We start from the raw sequence: 16,295 nt of genomic DNA on the forward strand, positions 1-16,295 counted from the left end.
ACTGCCTGCCTGCCAGGGCTGGGCAGAGCCAGGCGTGCTGAGGCTGTCCCTGTGCTCCCACAGGAGCTGGCTGAACAGGAGGCAGCTGGACGGCTCCCTGAACAGAACTCCTGCGGGCTTCTACGACCGCGTGTGGCAGATCCTGGAGAGAACCCCCAATGGCCTGATCGTGGCAGGGAGATTCCTGCCCCAGGTAATCCCACACACAGGCTCAGGTGCTGCTGTTCCTTCTTAGTAATGGTGAAATACCTTACCGTTAATGGTAATTTTATGCCATCATGTTTTACTTAGAGTAAGTTGTTAGTTGGGAAAAAAAAATTTCAAGTTTCCTATTTCATTTGGAGTAAAATACAATTAGAACAGAATGCAAGCAAATAATTTCTATTAAAGCACATTTATAAAACTGTAATTGTAGAAGATTCTTTCCAAGTCATGAACTCTGAAATCTGCTCCCTTTTTGATCCTACAAAAACGTTGTTATTTCTTAGTTGAATATTATTTGTTCAGCAAGCAAGTAGGCTCTGCCTGGGGGTGGGTTTGATTTAATGCATGTGGTCTTTGAATAAAAGTATGATTTGTTTTTCAGCAACCAACCTTATCGGATATGACCATGTATGAAATGAATTTTTCCCTCCTAGTTGAAGATATGCTGCAAAACATTGACCAGCCACAATACAGGCAGATCATTGTGGAGGTCTGTGGCCAATAATTAATGACATTTTATAGTGTGCATTAGTATGTTACAGCCTAAAACAAAACAAAAAATAACTTAGACTCAAATATTCAAAGAAACAGCATTTTCCATACAAACACTTGCTTCAGAGGTTTCTCCATAGATTTTTATGATTAAAAAGGTTCCTGTTACATGTTCAGAACAGAGTGAGTTCATGATGTTCTTCCCCTTCAGCAAATATTAATGACACTAGCAATACAATTAGGTCAGAGGAGGTAAAAATCTAATACTTCCAGTGTAGCTTTCCTTCAAGTCCTCAGCCCTTGCCTTTTCCTAACAATTTCCTACATCTAAGGAAAACTGCTCTAAAATAACCAGCTTGCCCTCTGGACCATTCTTCTTCCCCTTTCTGCCGAGGCTGTCTAGTGAGTAGCTTTGCATTACGGAATCAGCCACCTTCCCATTTCCTTGTGTTCCTCACCCTAACAGGAAAGCAAGAGGCTGTTTGAATCCTTCCCCCCACTGCACAGTGTTTGCTTTCAGAACAGATCAGGAGCAGCTCCCCCTGGTTCCTGGCATCTGTGCTGGCAGCAGCATGCACTGTTAGTCCCCAAGGCCGTGCCCCTGGTGCTTGTGAGTGCTCCTCCCCAGGAACACCAGACCCCTCTCAATTCTGGCTCACAGCTCGTGCTCAGGCTGGTTGCTGGAACACTCCCAGTTTTTGCTAAAAGATAGTAAGTACCAAACACGAGGTGACCAGAGTAGACTCCTCTGCTTACTTGTAGATGTTACAACAGGAGACTCATCATGTTCACCTCCCTATTTAAACCCTTTCCAGATGTAAGTAACGTAAATTCTGATGAACTGAGGCTTTAGTGCTGACTGTTCTCTTTGGTTTTGATAAACTTTGTCATAACAGAATTTTAGCATCTGTGATTATGCCTCAGAACACCCAATGCTGAGGTTCAGTGTTCGCTGCCTTTCACTCTCTCCACAGCATTTGTGCAGCCACACAGTGAACTGAATAAAACAGAAAAAAACTTCCCTGGCTCCCAGCCAAGTTAGGTGTTAATGTCAATCATTTACACCATGCCCTCAGCTGGGCAGTCACCAGCAATTGAAACCTTTCAAAAAAGCCTGTTTTTCCAGTGATTCTTTTATCAAGTCAGAATTCTATTACCTGTGCACTATCACCTGTGCCATTATTAAATGGCTTCCTGCTTAAAAGAGGCACATGCAATTACTAGCAGTGCTGTTATGTAACCTGAATTTTAAAAAGTGAAATTTAAAGTCTTACGATCTTTTTCTGCCTTCTAGTTGCTGATGGTTATATCTGTTATTCTGGAGAGAAATCCTGAGCTAGAGTTCCAGGACAAAGTGGACTTGGACAAGGTGGTGCAAGAAGCATTTCATGACTTTCAGAAAGATCACAGCAGTCCAAAGGGAGCTGAAAATCAAGTGAGTAAAATATTGCTGTCTTACCAAATTTACCATTCTTACTGAAGTTACTTCTAAATGTTAATTCTGTGCAGTTCAGAGTAAAAAGCAATTGACAGAAGTTCAGAATGGAACACAAATAAGAAATTAATATACCCAAGGGCTGCCTAGATCTGCAAAGAGCCTCTAAGCAGAGATGAAAGAGGTGCACTTTATTGCTGAGTTGTAAATTCAAAATGTCACAGTGAGGAGAATTCTCTGTGTTCCATGGCTCTGAAATGGGACTCTGTCAGTGAGCTGGAAGAGTTCTCCTCAAAGGGGAGAGTTCTTTAGGAGGGACACTAGAACAGAGAAGAGTTAAAAATAACAAAACAAAAGAAACTAAAGCTCAGGGAGGAAGTGTGAACTTAGGATCTTATGTACACAGAGACTAAGAAAACTTTATTAACCAAAGAATTCATACTGACAGTACTAAAGTAAGAACTTGAGATACAGAACTGTTCTTTGTTACTGATTTTTCTGTTAGATTTGCATTCATGAACTGACAAAAGTTTGGCTAAAATTCAAATAAAGGAATAAATGCTTTTAATATTTTCTTCACCAGAATTATAGGTTTTATGCCTTAAAGATATCTGAATATTCTCACTACAAGTTTTGGTGCCTCAAAGCTCTGAAATTCTGTAATAAAGCCAGGTTTACTGGCCTGGTTGAAGGAGGAGATAAGAGTAAAATGGTGAGACAAGTCCCAGAGCTACTGACCATGATCTTCCTTGCTCCAGCTGGCATTTTATTGTGGACAATATATTTGAAGTTATCTGTACTATCTCTGAAGAATCTATTGATTCATAACATTGACATGCAACAGCTCTTCCTCTTGCTGAATTTTTAGTACCTTTAGAACATGAGGAAGGATGTGCTGCTTAAGAACGCTTTCAAATGTTTCAATGTTCACTCTTTTGCCACTGGTTTTTTGTACTAAGATTTGAAAGCAAGCCAGATACCCAGCCCCAGCAGTGTGTCACTTTGCACAATACCTTTGTTTAGAAAAGAACACAATTTCCTGGAAATTATGATCCTTTTGGTTGGAGGGTAGTGACTCTGTGGCCACAGCAAAACCACCCATCATCCACGCAAATGGCTCTCAAGTGCCAGCTCCACACAGCACCTGGAATTTGCTACTGACTTTTGTGACAAGCTGCAAATCCCCAATGGCTGCAAACAGAAAGGAAAATTCCATGCAAACCCCAGTTTTTACGGGTGCTGCCCTAGCCTCTATTCTCCAAGCCCAGACCTACTTAGAATAATGCCTTTTTGTCTCTTAGGAAGAGCCCTGATTTAGAGTTGTGACTAATATTAAAGATTGCTGTTGGAAATTCAGCTCCTTGCATTAAAGTTTTCTGGAACCTGGCTCTCCCATATTCCGAGGTGCATGCCTGCTGGCAGTAACTGTAACCCTGTCTGGGACTGTTCTTAGGGTGCTCTGTCTCAAGGTTTCCTAACACTGCTAAAACCTCCTGATTTGTCAGAACTATGGTCTTCCATTAAATGGATTTGCAAATATTTTGAACTTTGTTGATTCCCTGTTAACATGTAATAAATATTAAAAGTATTTATTCTAGTAAGTTCAGACACACCCTAAAACTACAGAAGTCGTCTTATTTTCTCCACACAATCTCTGCCCTTGATTTAATAAAAGTAACAGTAATCAATTTCCTGAATTAAAGCATTAAACCTTTTTTAGAGCAGCTAATGCATAATTTGAGAGTAAGCAGGTGTTTTAATGTCACTAACAGTGAAAAACAGGTGTTCAGTGAAGGACACCTATTTTGGTGATCTAATTAATGAATGAGTTCATGTGCTACCTGTGGTTTGGATCTAGGATTTTTTCCTTCTGAATAAATCTTCAGTCAGTTCACACTTCATGTACACCCAAGGCCCTGGCTCACCATTCTACCACACAGGCATCACACAGCTGCATGTTTTAGGAGAGCAGTTGTTCTCTGACAGCTATGACATTTTAAAACATTTTAAGAAGGTGGTATCTGTGCAGTCCTGGAAAACTCAGTGAGGAAATAGATGCAGGTAAGTACATATGGGAGATTTCTGAAAATTGAGCAGAATTATTCTCTAGTTTTAGAGTCCAAAAAACACAATTGCATTTTTAACATATCTGATGATGTTCTTGTTTCCCTGCGTGTGGCTGCTTTCCACATTCACACTAATGGCAGCCTCTGTTCCCTCTCTGCAGAGTGACATGACTGCATTCTACAACACCCACCCACTTGGAAAAAAGGGAACGTGCAGCTACTTGAGCAAGGCTGTCATCACTTTGCTGCTGGAAGGGGAAATGAAATCAAGCCACGATGATCCTTGCACCATTAGCTAAAGCTTGGCACCCAGCACAGGAATTGTTGCTTTACTTAGTGTTCCATGTATTTTTCAAGCCAATTATAAGGGACTGGTTTGAAGGGTAACCCTGGCTAGTGACACAAATGCATCCTATCCTTTGCTGAAAGAAGTGCCATTAAAGATACCAAGTGCCACCAAATTTTTTCCTTTCTCAGCTATGCAGCATGAAAGTAAGCACATGAAGTTAGTCCTATGGTATTTGATTAAGTTGAATGGGAATGTATTTATGATCTTAAAATATGCATCTACTGTAGCTGGTAAATTCAAGGGAACGGCAGTATGAGATTTTGTCTTTATACCTCTATTTATTTATAATTGCAAACAAGTGGAAGATAAATTAATGTGCATACCAATCAATGTGGAAATACAAAAACTGGATTATTTTCTTATTATTCTACAAACAAATTGGAGGTGAAGTATTTGTTATTCTCTTAAGGTTTTCTTTATCGGTTCAAGTGACAGCATTCATTTAATGTGTTGGGTTTTTTAATTTACAGGTTGGTAACTTGATATACAGGTTTCATCCTAATAGAGCAACTTTTTATCTCTAGCAATACACATCACTGTATTTTCCCAGTTGTTATTTAAACATCTGTAAGTTAACAAGGGAAATGTATGGTAACACAATAAAAGTTTGTTTTTTAAAAAAAGGCAAGCAAGCTGTATTTAAATTAAAATCAATGAAGAAATAACTTTGTATTACATATGTTATCATGGTATTAAAGAATTCAAGATACACTTATTTATCTCCTAAATGTGTGAAAACACTGTATGCTATATGCTTTATTTTGGTGAAAATAATAAAAAGCAAATGCTTGTAAAAAAAAACAAACTGTCAAAAATACTCTGACATGCAAAGAGACTCCTGCTGACTCTAGTGGTAACCTTTGACCTGCTACTAGAACCACCTTGCAGCACTGAAGTGCCACTTTTAGCAGCACAAAACACACTTAAGCTCTAGAACATTTTTTGATCCTTAAACATTTTGCTAATTAACCTGATAGTGAGGAGCTGCAGCTCAGCTGAGAAGAAGTTGTTGCCACACTGCTGTCAAAGGCAGGTGCTTCCAGAGGGCAAAGCCCCTGGTCCTGCTGCTCCCCTTGCTGTAAGACATTTACCTGTGCAAGCAGAGGGGGGGTGCCAGGGGGACAGGGAAGCAGATCCAGAGGACACCCCCATGGCTCGGGAGGGTCTGTCCCTGGAGCAGCCCGTGCTGGCTGCAGCACTGCCCTGACTGCAGCAAGGTGGGCACAGCTCAGCAGCAGCCCCGTGGCAGCAGTGCTGAACGCTGCCTCAGCCACTCCTTCCAGCACTACAACAGGACCTGGGATTTTTTACTGCATCACTGCCCTAGGAGTTACCAACTGCAATGGACTCCACCTGTCCTTTCTGTTAAATGTTGCCTGCAGCCCTGCAGCTGGCCACGGCTCAGTGATCACATGAGTAGCAAGATCTGTTTCTGGTAGATTTTAACAATGATATTTGAAATGGACCTATCTCTGGCCATACAATACAGAACATAACTCTTGTCTACAAACTGTAAATGCTATTGAAAGGAAACAATCCTTTACATACAGACCCCACACATTACTCCAGGAGCACTGGCAGTTTCTTAGACAGTAGCTCGGATTCTGGTTTTGCGATTGCACATGATTTCAAGTGTGACTTCTTACCCCTACTTTCTCCTTCTCTCTTGTTCCATTAGCCCCTGAGTTATTGGTTAGCCTCAGGTTTGCTGATCTTGGTCTGAACTTTAGAGCTGCAAATGAATGAAAATGCCAGTGACTGTTTACCCTTATACAAACCTGGAATGAAAATCCATGCGAATTTTTTCTGTTTTCCTTTATAGCCTTGACCACGAGGTTTATGAAATTATGATTGGGACAGTTTTTCAGGTGCTACAAAATAAGGATAAATGAGAAGATGAAGATAGCAAAATCCAGCAGAGTCCACATTTTCTGAAAAAGGTTCTTGAATCTGAAAGGACAATACCATTAATTTTTCTCTTGGTGAAGTAGGAACAAGACACAGGAGCCTGACACAAATGGCTCTCACAGAACCTGCCTTTTAAATTATAGCTTTATTATAACACAAGGTAATTGCAATAGAAACTAAAATTTATATTAAATATTTTTCTACATTATAAAATAGCATAGCAGAAATTAAAGGGTAAACCAGACAGTTTTTAAACAGCCACATCCCAAGTGATATGTGGTTAATATTTAACAAACTTGGTGCTAATTTGTTTAAAAACATTCTGCCTCAAAAGGATAAGGAAGGAGATGCCTTTGGGGCTACAAACTAGTAACTGCAGGTGCAGCAGTCACTACAGTGCCCTGTGTACTTACAAGACGTATTGGCAATAGAGTTGCTCCAGGTATTAAAGAAATAAGTCCTAAAGGGTTCACACCATTCAGTTCCTTTATTATACACCTTCACACCTCCAAAACCTGAAAACCCATTCTGCTTACAGGGGAAGTAAGATCCATTAAAACAATGGGAAAACAACAGCTGAAAAACTTAAAGCTCAGCTGTGTAGTAAATGCACGTTGGTTTTAGCACCACTTTTTTTCCATATTCCTCTATCAGATACTCTTGAGAAGACCAAATTATTTTAGTTAAGCAAATCACAGGAAAAAAAATTCCTCTACTGTTAGAAAAAGGGGATATACCAAGCTCCAATATCAACTCCTGATTTAAACACACACAACCCCACTCCCCTCTCCACCCCCAAACTCTGTCCCCTTCAATTTTACCAAAACCAGTCTTCAGACTGGATTCCTGTGCCTCTTAGTAGGTGTCATGTTCCCAGTGCATCAGATATTTCAGACTGCACGAGTCCCCAGGAGAATTCAGGAGAGAAGAAGTTGACACAAGCAGTTCAAGGCATTTTTTCTGTTGGCTTTGTTGCTTTCCTCCACGTGAATTTTATGTCTTATTTTCTTACAAATCAGTCTGTGCAACTGATACAGAAGAGATACAGAAAAAAATGTACAATCAGGTTAACAATAAATCACTCTCTGAGAAATCCTTTTTATTACTTCCTAATCCATCACAGCTGAAAATGTAGGAAGAGATGCAGAACTGAACAGGCTTTTTTTGGCTCAGCCCTGGAGCGGGGGATGTGATGGTATCAGAACACTGATGGGGCATTTTTCTGAGCAATGTTTTCTCATCAAGGTCCATCAGCAAGCAGTGTCTGATAACAGCAGCTTTACCATTACTGTCATAATACCATTCTGCTTTTGTAATTTAGGTCTCATATTTTTTGTTTTCACTGCTATTTAAAATACTTCCTTAAGCCTTATACATTAGGTTCATGTCATGAAAACAAATTCCTTAAGAAATGGTCATCAGTCAGAATCAGTGTTATTTTATGTTCATGTACCTTCTGCAGTTTTCAAGAAATTCTACTTGCTTGGCCAGTGGCATTTTAAAGACTGAAAATTATCCTTCTGTAATAATTCTTTTCAGCTACATGGGTGTTACAATACTAACATCACTGGAAGTGGAAGACATATTTAATAAAAAAAATACAGTCAGAGCATTTACCTTCAAGAGACTCTGTATATAGTCAGTAAGAGGAAAAAATAAATGTACCAAAGGAAGTGGGAGTGGTGGGGCAATCTGATGCTTAAAACATAAATTAAAAAATACTAGGATGCAATTATTTCCACTGAAGCCTATATATCTCATCCCAAAATCAATCAAAAAAATGGCCTGATTGAATTTTTAGATAATTACTATCCATTCCTGCCAAATATATTCTGTTCTCCAGAAGCGTGACAGTCTTTTAAGCTAATGAACTAAGCCTTGCAACATGGGAAGAGCAAATTAAATGAGCAAGAAAATCTTTGCTGTGCTATGAACACAAAACGCAACAGTGCTGGAAAACACGGCCGAGAGCCCAGAGGAAACGTGCAGGGTTATATCCACTGTCCATACCTACCTCTGCTCCTTCCACACTCAGGTCAAATCATGGGGGTGTGTGAATATGGGGAGAAGGTAAGAAGGAAACTCAGCTGGGGTCTCAGGTGGAGAGAAGTTAAAGGATTTCCCCCAGGGGTTTGTTTTAGGGAGCGGAATAAAGAATGTGCATTCTTTTCATTTACCCATGTAGCACTCTAACATTAGGAACTATCAATGGTATTCTCTCCACCTGAACATGCTTTTTCCTTTTGTACATTAGCAGGAGCTGGAACGAAAACAAATGCAGCAAAAACAGATATAAGGAAAGTAAAAGGCTACATGTGGTGGGTCTTTCCTGAATCAGACTCTCCTCAAAGGTTTGCAAGGGTTCCTTCTGTAACCTTCCATAACAGTGCAGGTTTCTGACAAGGGGAGGGAGACAAGAACTAAAAAACTTCCCCTCTTCACATAAGTACATACAGGATAATTGCTACTTTTTTCAGATCAGGTCAAAAATTAAGTTTCTCATTTCATAAAATTACAGCCTTTTGTGACAAAAGAGATGTTCTTTGGAACACAGGGTCCTGCTACTACCCAACAGTAAGGATTGATCTCACCTCAGCCTTGTCGTTTTGGGAAAGTGGCAGGAAGCTCTGAAAGCCTATGAAGAATGCCATAGTTGATGTTTTTAGGGAATTTGAGGCCAGACAGAGGGAGGGAAAGGGTGACATCATGCACAGGAAAAATAAAAAAAGTTATGTAGGCATCATTTTTTACTTAACTTTCACACTAGTGAAACAAAAGAAAGAGGTCTCTGTGCCTTGCCACATGAGGAAATCCACTCAGGTGCAAGGGCCTGTATGAGGAGAGGGCACCATGCTGGTTTCTATCTGTAGCACAGACCTAAACCTTGCATATCACTCCATTCTGGCAGGAAACACAATTTACTAAAAGAGAACTTGCAAGTAAATAACACCTCCTAAACCATTTCTACCCCATCACTGAAGAATGATGTATGGATGTCCCCCTGGGTTATGTTCCAAAAACTAAAACATATAATGTAATACCTCCTTGAACAGGACTGGGATTATTTATTCAAGTTTTTGATGTTGTTGCCCAAGCTGCCTACAAGCATCTCAAGTTCCTGCTTTGCTTGCTGAGGCTCCTGTATCAGTCAGTGGTCCCTGCAGCAGGGCTGCCAGCTGTGCCAGTAAAGCTGGAATTCCTGGCACTGCTCATGGAGGAGTCACCTGGCTGCATTCAGACCCTCACAGGACTCATCTGAGTCGTGGGCAAGCAAACCCAGCAGATTTCTGGGTACCAGTGACAGGCTAGGTGTGTTCAGTGAGGTGTGCTGCACAGCTGAACTTGCATTGCCTGAAGATAAATTATGCTGCAACATTTCTAAGGAAACATTAACCATGTGCTTAGAGAAGATTGTAGCACATTCTGTAAACCTGGGTGTTTGTGCATCCGCTCTATAATCGATGATAAGTAATAAAAACAAGCCAGAAAGAAAATGTTAACAAGATTCTCATGTACCTGGAAGGTGTTTAACATTGCTGGCCAGGACATAAATGCGTTCCAAGAAAAAAGAAAACTGCCTTTTAGAATGCAAAAATGAGCCCCTACAGTTTCATGCCATCTCTCCAGACTGAGCTAGGTAACTAAATCCAAAATGCTTTTTCTTTGTGAACAAATCTCCTTCCCCACAATGTTGTTTTCTCTGCAGTGCTAGGGACCTCAGAGGTTTAAATATAAGTGAAATTATTTAAGTACTCGCTGTACTTTGATCTTACTTTTGGTGATTTCCTCTTCTCCAAGTGTAAAATTAGAAAAAAAGATGCACAGAGAGCCAGGCAAAGGAACTCAAGAAAGGTGTTTTGTCACATGGCTGAGCATGGCTCCTGTAAACCCTGCAAGCAACACACAGAGGGAAATCAATTTTCAAGCCTGCTTCCTGGCCATCTCAGAGCACATCTGCGAGATATGATGGAGAAAATATCAATGAACAGTCCCCCCTCCTCCTCACCTGTGTGTACTCCCACCACTGCTAGCAGCCAGATCTGCACTGGAGGCTTGGGCTGACAAGCCCTACTGATGCTTCCTGTTGGCTGGGAGGCCACAAGATTTTGGGCAGGATCAGAAGATACTTCATAAGCTGTTCCTGGACATGCAGACAGCAGAGGCTACCGCTCATCAGCCTCATTCTGGCCATGTTCCTGTGCCTGACTTTACTCAGCCAAAGCAGTAACATCAAAAATATTCCCCAGACTGTACACACCTCACTGGTGTGCTGCTGGAAATGGTAAATTATTGTACTCACAGGAATCCTTCCAAATGGGAAGTCTAGGTTGGCAGTCTGGTTTTTTGTTCTCTGCTGGAGAGAACCTGATGTATGGTTAGAAATGTTTCTTCTCCCAACCAACCGACAGGTAACTGCCCTCACAGCACCCAGTCAAATATGTTGTATTTCTAGCTGCAATAAATGCTCTCTCTCTTCAAAGCATAGGTGTTTTACAGAAAAGATGCAAGAGACTTTTGCTCCAGAGCCCTGGCAGATTCCTGTGCCTCTCCTTTATGAATAGGAAGGCACCTGCTTAAGTACCATGTTGGGAGAGGCTACAGTCTCTCCTCCTGTATATTTTCTGCTAACACCTTTTATGCCACATATAAACAAAATTTATTGGAATAATTTTATATATATATTTTTTAAAATGCAAATACATTGTGAGACCTTAGCCTTGGAAGTTTATTTTTGTTAGATGTATTAAAAACATTTCATAGTGAGATATGAGAACATAAAAACAAGTAATAGTATTTGGATCTCACTTATCTTTGAAATTGTTTCCAAATTCCTCTTTTCATGCAAAAATTGTAACATCCTTCTTGTCCTTTGAGGCATTGGCCAAGACAGAGAAAGCTCACCAACTCTTCTCAAACTAAGCTTTCTTCACAATGCAGGTTTCAGCTTCAGTGCTGTCAGCCTCTGTTTCAGTTCCATGATTCACACAAGCTTTGGATCAAGCCTCAAGTGACAAAATGAATTCACTGCTTCTGGATATTTATTTTTTTTCACCTTAACGCTATCTGCCTCCCAGTACCAGAGTATTTGCTACCTTGGATCAGGTTAATTGTAATTCATTTGTACCTTGAAGCCTTTATATTAAATAGCCCATTGCATCAACTGACTAAAAAATTCTTTACCCAGCTACAATATCAAGTCTCGTATTAGACCTGACTCTGGTTTGCTTTAAATGCTTTCGTTTTAGAACATTTTAGTTGTCATGCAAAAATAAAATGTACAAAAACTGTACATTTGGGGATATAAATAACAGAGGTTAAGAGCCGGAGTGGAGGTTCTGTGGTCATTGACACCTCCCCCGTCACACAGATTGCAGTGGCACTGCTCTAACGACACTGCAATTTCCTTCATAGAAAAGGAGAAACCTTCAAAGACAGCAGCAGCTCATTAATTTTAATGTAACCCACCCAAAAAAATGCATAAAGCAGAGGTAAATATTTGTCCGTGGGGTGTCAGCTATCTCTTCTAGTCCATCATGGTACACTATTATTTGCTCTGTACCTCAATGACCTGTCAGACTGGAATGCTGTTCTGAACCAAGCTTCAGTTACAGAAATCATTGCTTAACAAAATAATTTGTTGTTCCTTGCAAAGCAAGGATTTAAGATGGAAGATGTTATGTAAGAGAGAAGATGGAGGACAAGGACAAATAAAGAAGTGGTTACCTGTCCTTACTATTGCACAGGCAATAGCTGTTCTTTCTTTCAAATCATTTTAAGATTTTTGTTGTCATTGCTTTTGAATAGAATCACCTATACCTTAACAGACAATCAAACAATCACTAAGTGATTCAAATCAATAGCAAGAGACTAAAAAGCAGCATAAAAGACTTAAATTTGAATCATTCAAAAAACCAGAAAACACCTCTTCTGCAGTCCTGCATGCCTTTAGGCTGAGTTTTAGTTCTACACATACAGTTTCTACAGGCTTGCAAATCCCATACATATAATTTTTAGATGCAAATACTTAAAGCTGATATCAAAACACTGGGCTTCCTACAAAGACAGGAGCAGACAAAGCCAAAATGCCTTTGTGGCATTTGCTGTTAGTGGCCCCCCTGTTTACATGACCAAAGTCATTCTGGCCTGAGCTGGCACAAACCTTTGTGCAGCCCACCCTCAAAGTTGTACCTTTATTATGTTGTGGTTTTGAGCAGATTGTTACATGGCACTGCAGACTGGAGACACTAGCTCCAACATTAATGCTTTATAATGACTGCTGATGCTCTCAGAAGATGGAATGACATCTCCATGAAGAAAAAATATGACTTTGGCATAATAGAAGCAATATTTCCCCTTTCACTGCACTCATAAGCAAGTTACACTGCAGATAACCCACAGAGGAGACTTGGTCTCTTTTGCAAACCCTGTTATAGGCTTCACCCCAAAGCCAGAGCTCCATCCCCCACCCTCTCCTGAAAAGAACTTTTGCAGAGGATTTTGTCATCAGTACAAAGGCCTCCACAGAAAATAGGCTCAGTGTAACACAGCGAAGCAAAAAACCCCACAAAGGTGTTATTGCAGGACTTGAATCTTCTTTAATTTGTTGTTCAAACCTGACAGAGTTAATGTATAGGAAGTTATTTGCATTCTATTCATATAGAACTTTCATAGGTACAGAATCAGAACTTCAAATTCTACTGGACTTTTAGACACACAATTCCTGTGTTCATTCCACTGACAAGATGGGGAACATCTCATCTGCATCTCAGTCAGGGGTCTATTAAGGCAGTAAGATTCATTTACTCAGAGCTTCCTACCAGATGAACTGGAATCAGTTTTAGATTGCTGAAAAAGAGGTCTTGTACAGAAAGGTAACTCCAATACAACCTGACAAATCACTTTCAATGTAAAATTTCAATACAAAACACACTTCAGTATTCACAACGTCCTCTGAAATCTACAGTGGGTTTGATCAAAGAGTCAAGTAAAAACTGATCCAAGCCCTACAAAATCTGGCCCCCAGAACCAGCACACTTCTGGGATAGAAAAAGATGAAAGCAGCAGAAAGAGCTTTATTTTACATCCTCTCTTAGAAGAGCCCTGGTAACAGAGACTCAGGACAGCTCATGAATAAAACCACACCTATATTAAAGTATTAGCTAGACCCACAAAGTCCACTACAGCCTATTCATGGTAATATTTCAAAACATCACATTTTACTTATTTCTGGTAAAAAACTTCTACCATGAAGTTACAAGAAATTCACAAGTTTTACTGCAGCACTACTAAACTGCTTTTATTAAAAACACACCCTGGCACCAGGCCAGCAAGTGGGGCTATTTTCGGACAGGATTTTCAAATACATTCACTTGAACTGTGGGATGCTGCTCTCTGCTATACCAATGGTAAAGTTTCCATTAGTGTCTGAGTGAATAATGAACAATTCCCCAAGTGTTACCCAGATTTTCCTTCCCTTGAGGCTGCCACTGACTTCTCCTGTGACTCCAGGCACTCCTCTCTGCTCCTTGCTCCATCCAGCTGTTCCAAAGGTTACAGCATTATGTGTTTAAGGCTGTCAGCTCAAATTTTCAATTTGTTCAATAACAGTCTGCAGGGGGATATGAAACAAAAAATTACTTTCGAATATCCACCATGCCTTTTAGATAATCTTTCAGAAAATCTCCACTATCCAAGCCTGCACACTGGGAACTGGCCCATGAAGTTTTGTAATGACAAACTCCAATAACATTTTAGAAGAGATCTCGGCAGCTGTCTGGCATTAGGCCTCCAGTTTCCATAGCTACAACAATTAGATCAGCACAAACAAAGCAGCTGAAATTTTCAAATGAATAGTATTTTACATCACCCTCTCATAAAAAAATCCTGGTGGACAATAGACATGTTAAAAATACTGAAATTTTTTAGTTGAAAGCCCAATCACAGAGGCAATACTGTTAAAATAAAGGTTGTATAAGAGAAGAAAATAAATGCAACAATTTACCTTCTCATTTTAGATAAGGAAGACTACATGGCAAAGGAAAGATTATTATTAATATTTACTGAACAATAATTTCCAGTTATATAGGTGTTCTTGCAATACCAGCAAAATTCAGAAAGAAGCTCACCTTCTTTTCAGAGAAAGGGGGGGGGGGAAATCAAACCAAACCAACACCAACAGAGAAGTTATATGTGCTTTTAAGAGAACTGCAACAGGAGCTCTGCAAATGCATCCAACTCGTTTGTGCTGATCTCAAAATGTGATACTCACAGACACAAATTCTGAGCCAAGCCAAAAAAAAAAATTAAACTCACTGGAAATAAGTACTTAATACACTGAAGCCAGTAATTGGAATATGCAGTGACTGCAAGCAGGTAACTTGCAGAGATAGAAGGCTGAATGAAAATCTCAAAACAAGAATAATATTGGGTAATTAAGACAGTTAGTCACAGGCTTTGTTACCTCTGGTGTGTCTAAGAGGTCTCATTCAAGACATCCACTGTGGTTTCTGTACCATGGTGTAACAAATCTAATGCCTTCTGTTTAGTGAGAAGCCAGCTAAAAAGCTCAGCCTTCTCAAAGTTGCAAGAAAACATGACTAAATGCAAGGAAGGAAAGTTTGGATTCCCTTCTCATCAGGCACTGTTTTTACAGACACAAATAAATACACAAAGTTTGCCAGGAGAGATTTCTCTGTTGATTTCTTCTATAATTTATTCTGAACCACAAACAACTTCCTCTTACAGATTTGATATTAATTATTAAATTCTCTGAGAAGAGCTGTTGTGCTGAGATCCTTTATGAGTGTTATTAATTCTTCCATGATTTAAAAACATTCATAACTCAGAAATTCAAAGCCTATATCCATTAACCAGCCAAAACCAAGGTTGTAATGATCTCTTTAAATTGAAAGTGCACTATATTGTGAATATTAATTACATTTTTTTTGTTATTACATCAAATAACTTTTTTATACTAGTGGTTTCGGATTTCTCTGAGTTTTCCCAATTGAAGGGCTAGAAACACTTAAACTAAACTCCCTTTCAGCGTGTTCTACCCTCAGACACTGTGTACAAATTCCACAAAGCACTCTCTGGATTCTTTGATGGGCAAACAGGCAGCATATACACCAGAGAGCACACAGTCAACTGACTGTGGCACAACTGGGTTTTTAGTGATTCTCACAGCATGCAAATTTAAAGACTGAATGTCTCATACTAAATAAGGAGACAAATTAGATTTTTAAGTTATGCTAGACTCAGATATCAGAGAGAGGTAACCGAATGTTGATGCAAACCAAGCCCTTCCAATTGTTAGTCTGTCACCAGAGAGAGCAGTGGCAGGGCTGGCAGCCTTCCCTCCTGCCCCCAGCCCCCAGCCCTGCACATGCACCAGTCCAGAGCACACAGCCTGTCCTGGAGAGAGCAGGAACAGGGAGCAGATGAAAACATCCTGCACCTGGCTTACTTTTCCTCTGGGGTCCTAAAACTAACAAGGCAGCTGCACTCAACAGCTCCAGTTCAGAAGATTTTTGTGCCTCCTCAGAGCTCAAGGTACAATTAGTTACTCTTGCTATTTACATTGCAAACCTGGTGCTTGGGAATATTTATGTTCCCACCACCCCATTCCATAAAGATTTCCACCCAAATCTCTACTGTCTGACTGCACTAAAATTTTCTACAGCAGTCTATCCCAAATACAAAGGTCCACAAAACTGTAACAATCTCCCTGCTCTACACTTCAAAGGGATCCACAAAAATAGTTAGAAGAACTGATACAACATAATCATTGGGATAGAAGAAGGGAAATGTGAAATCCTAATTGTGGAATGACAAATCAGTT

The 16,295-nt window shown here is 40.0% G+C and overlaps 1 protein-coding gene and 1 long non-coding RNA gene across 12 annotated transcripts in view; one reads left to right on the top strand and one right to left on the bottom strand.

The window, feature by feature from the left end:
- The window catches only part of PHKB (phosphorylase kinase regulatory subunit beta), a 72,357-nt gene extending 67,183 nt beyond the window's left edge, over positions 1-5,174 (top strand). For 7 of the 11 annotated variants that reach the window (XM_068202610.1, XM_068202617.1, XM_068202611.1 and 4 more), the window contains 4 exons: positions 64-193; positions 587-694; positions 1,991-2,131; positions 4,356-5,174. In XM_068202610.1, the coding sequence (XP_068058711.1) occupies positions 64-193; positions 587-694; positions 1,991-2,131; positions 4,356-4,496 (520 nt within the window). In that variant the 3' untranslated portion in view covers positions 4,497-5,174. The remainder of the gene's footprint in view (positions 1-63; positions 194-586; positions 695-1,990; positions 2,132-4,355) is intronic. The other 4 variants (XM_068202614.1, XM_068202620.1, XM_068202613.1 and 1 more) reach the window with 1 other exon arrangement.
- The window catches only part of LOC137481138 (uncharacterized), a 28,155-nt gene continuing 12,485 nt past the window's right edge, over positions 626-16,295 (bottom strand). The window contains exons 2-5 of the long non-coding RNA XR_011003338.1: positions 13,914-14,063; positions 12,179-12,271; positions 1,971-7,482; positions 626-747 (exon numbers count right to left, since the gene is read on the bottom strand). This is a non-coding gene — a long non-coding RNA (uncharacterized lncRNA). The remainder of the gene's footprint in view (positions 748-1,970; positions 7,483-12,178; positions 12,272-13,913; positions 14,064-16,295) is intronic.

This window comes from Anomalospiza imberbis, chromosome 12 (assembly GCF_031753505.1).
Source record: "Anomalospiza imberbis isolate Cuckoo-Finch-1a 21T00152 chromosome 12, ASM3175350v1, whole genome shotgun sequence".
Lineage (NCBI taxonomy): Eukaryota > Metazoa > Chordata > Aves > Passeriformes > Viduidae > Anomalospiza > Anomalospiza imberbis.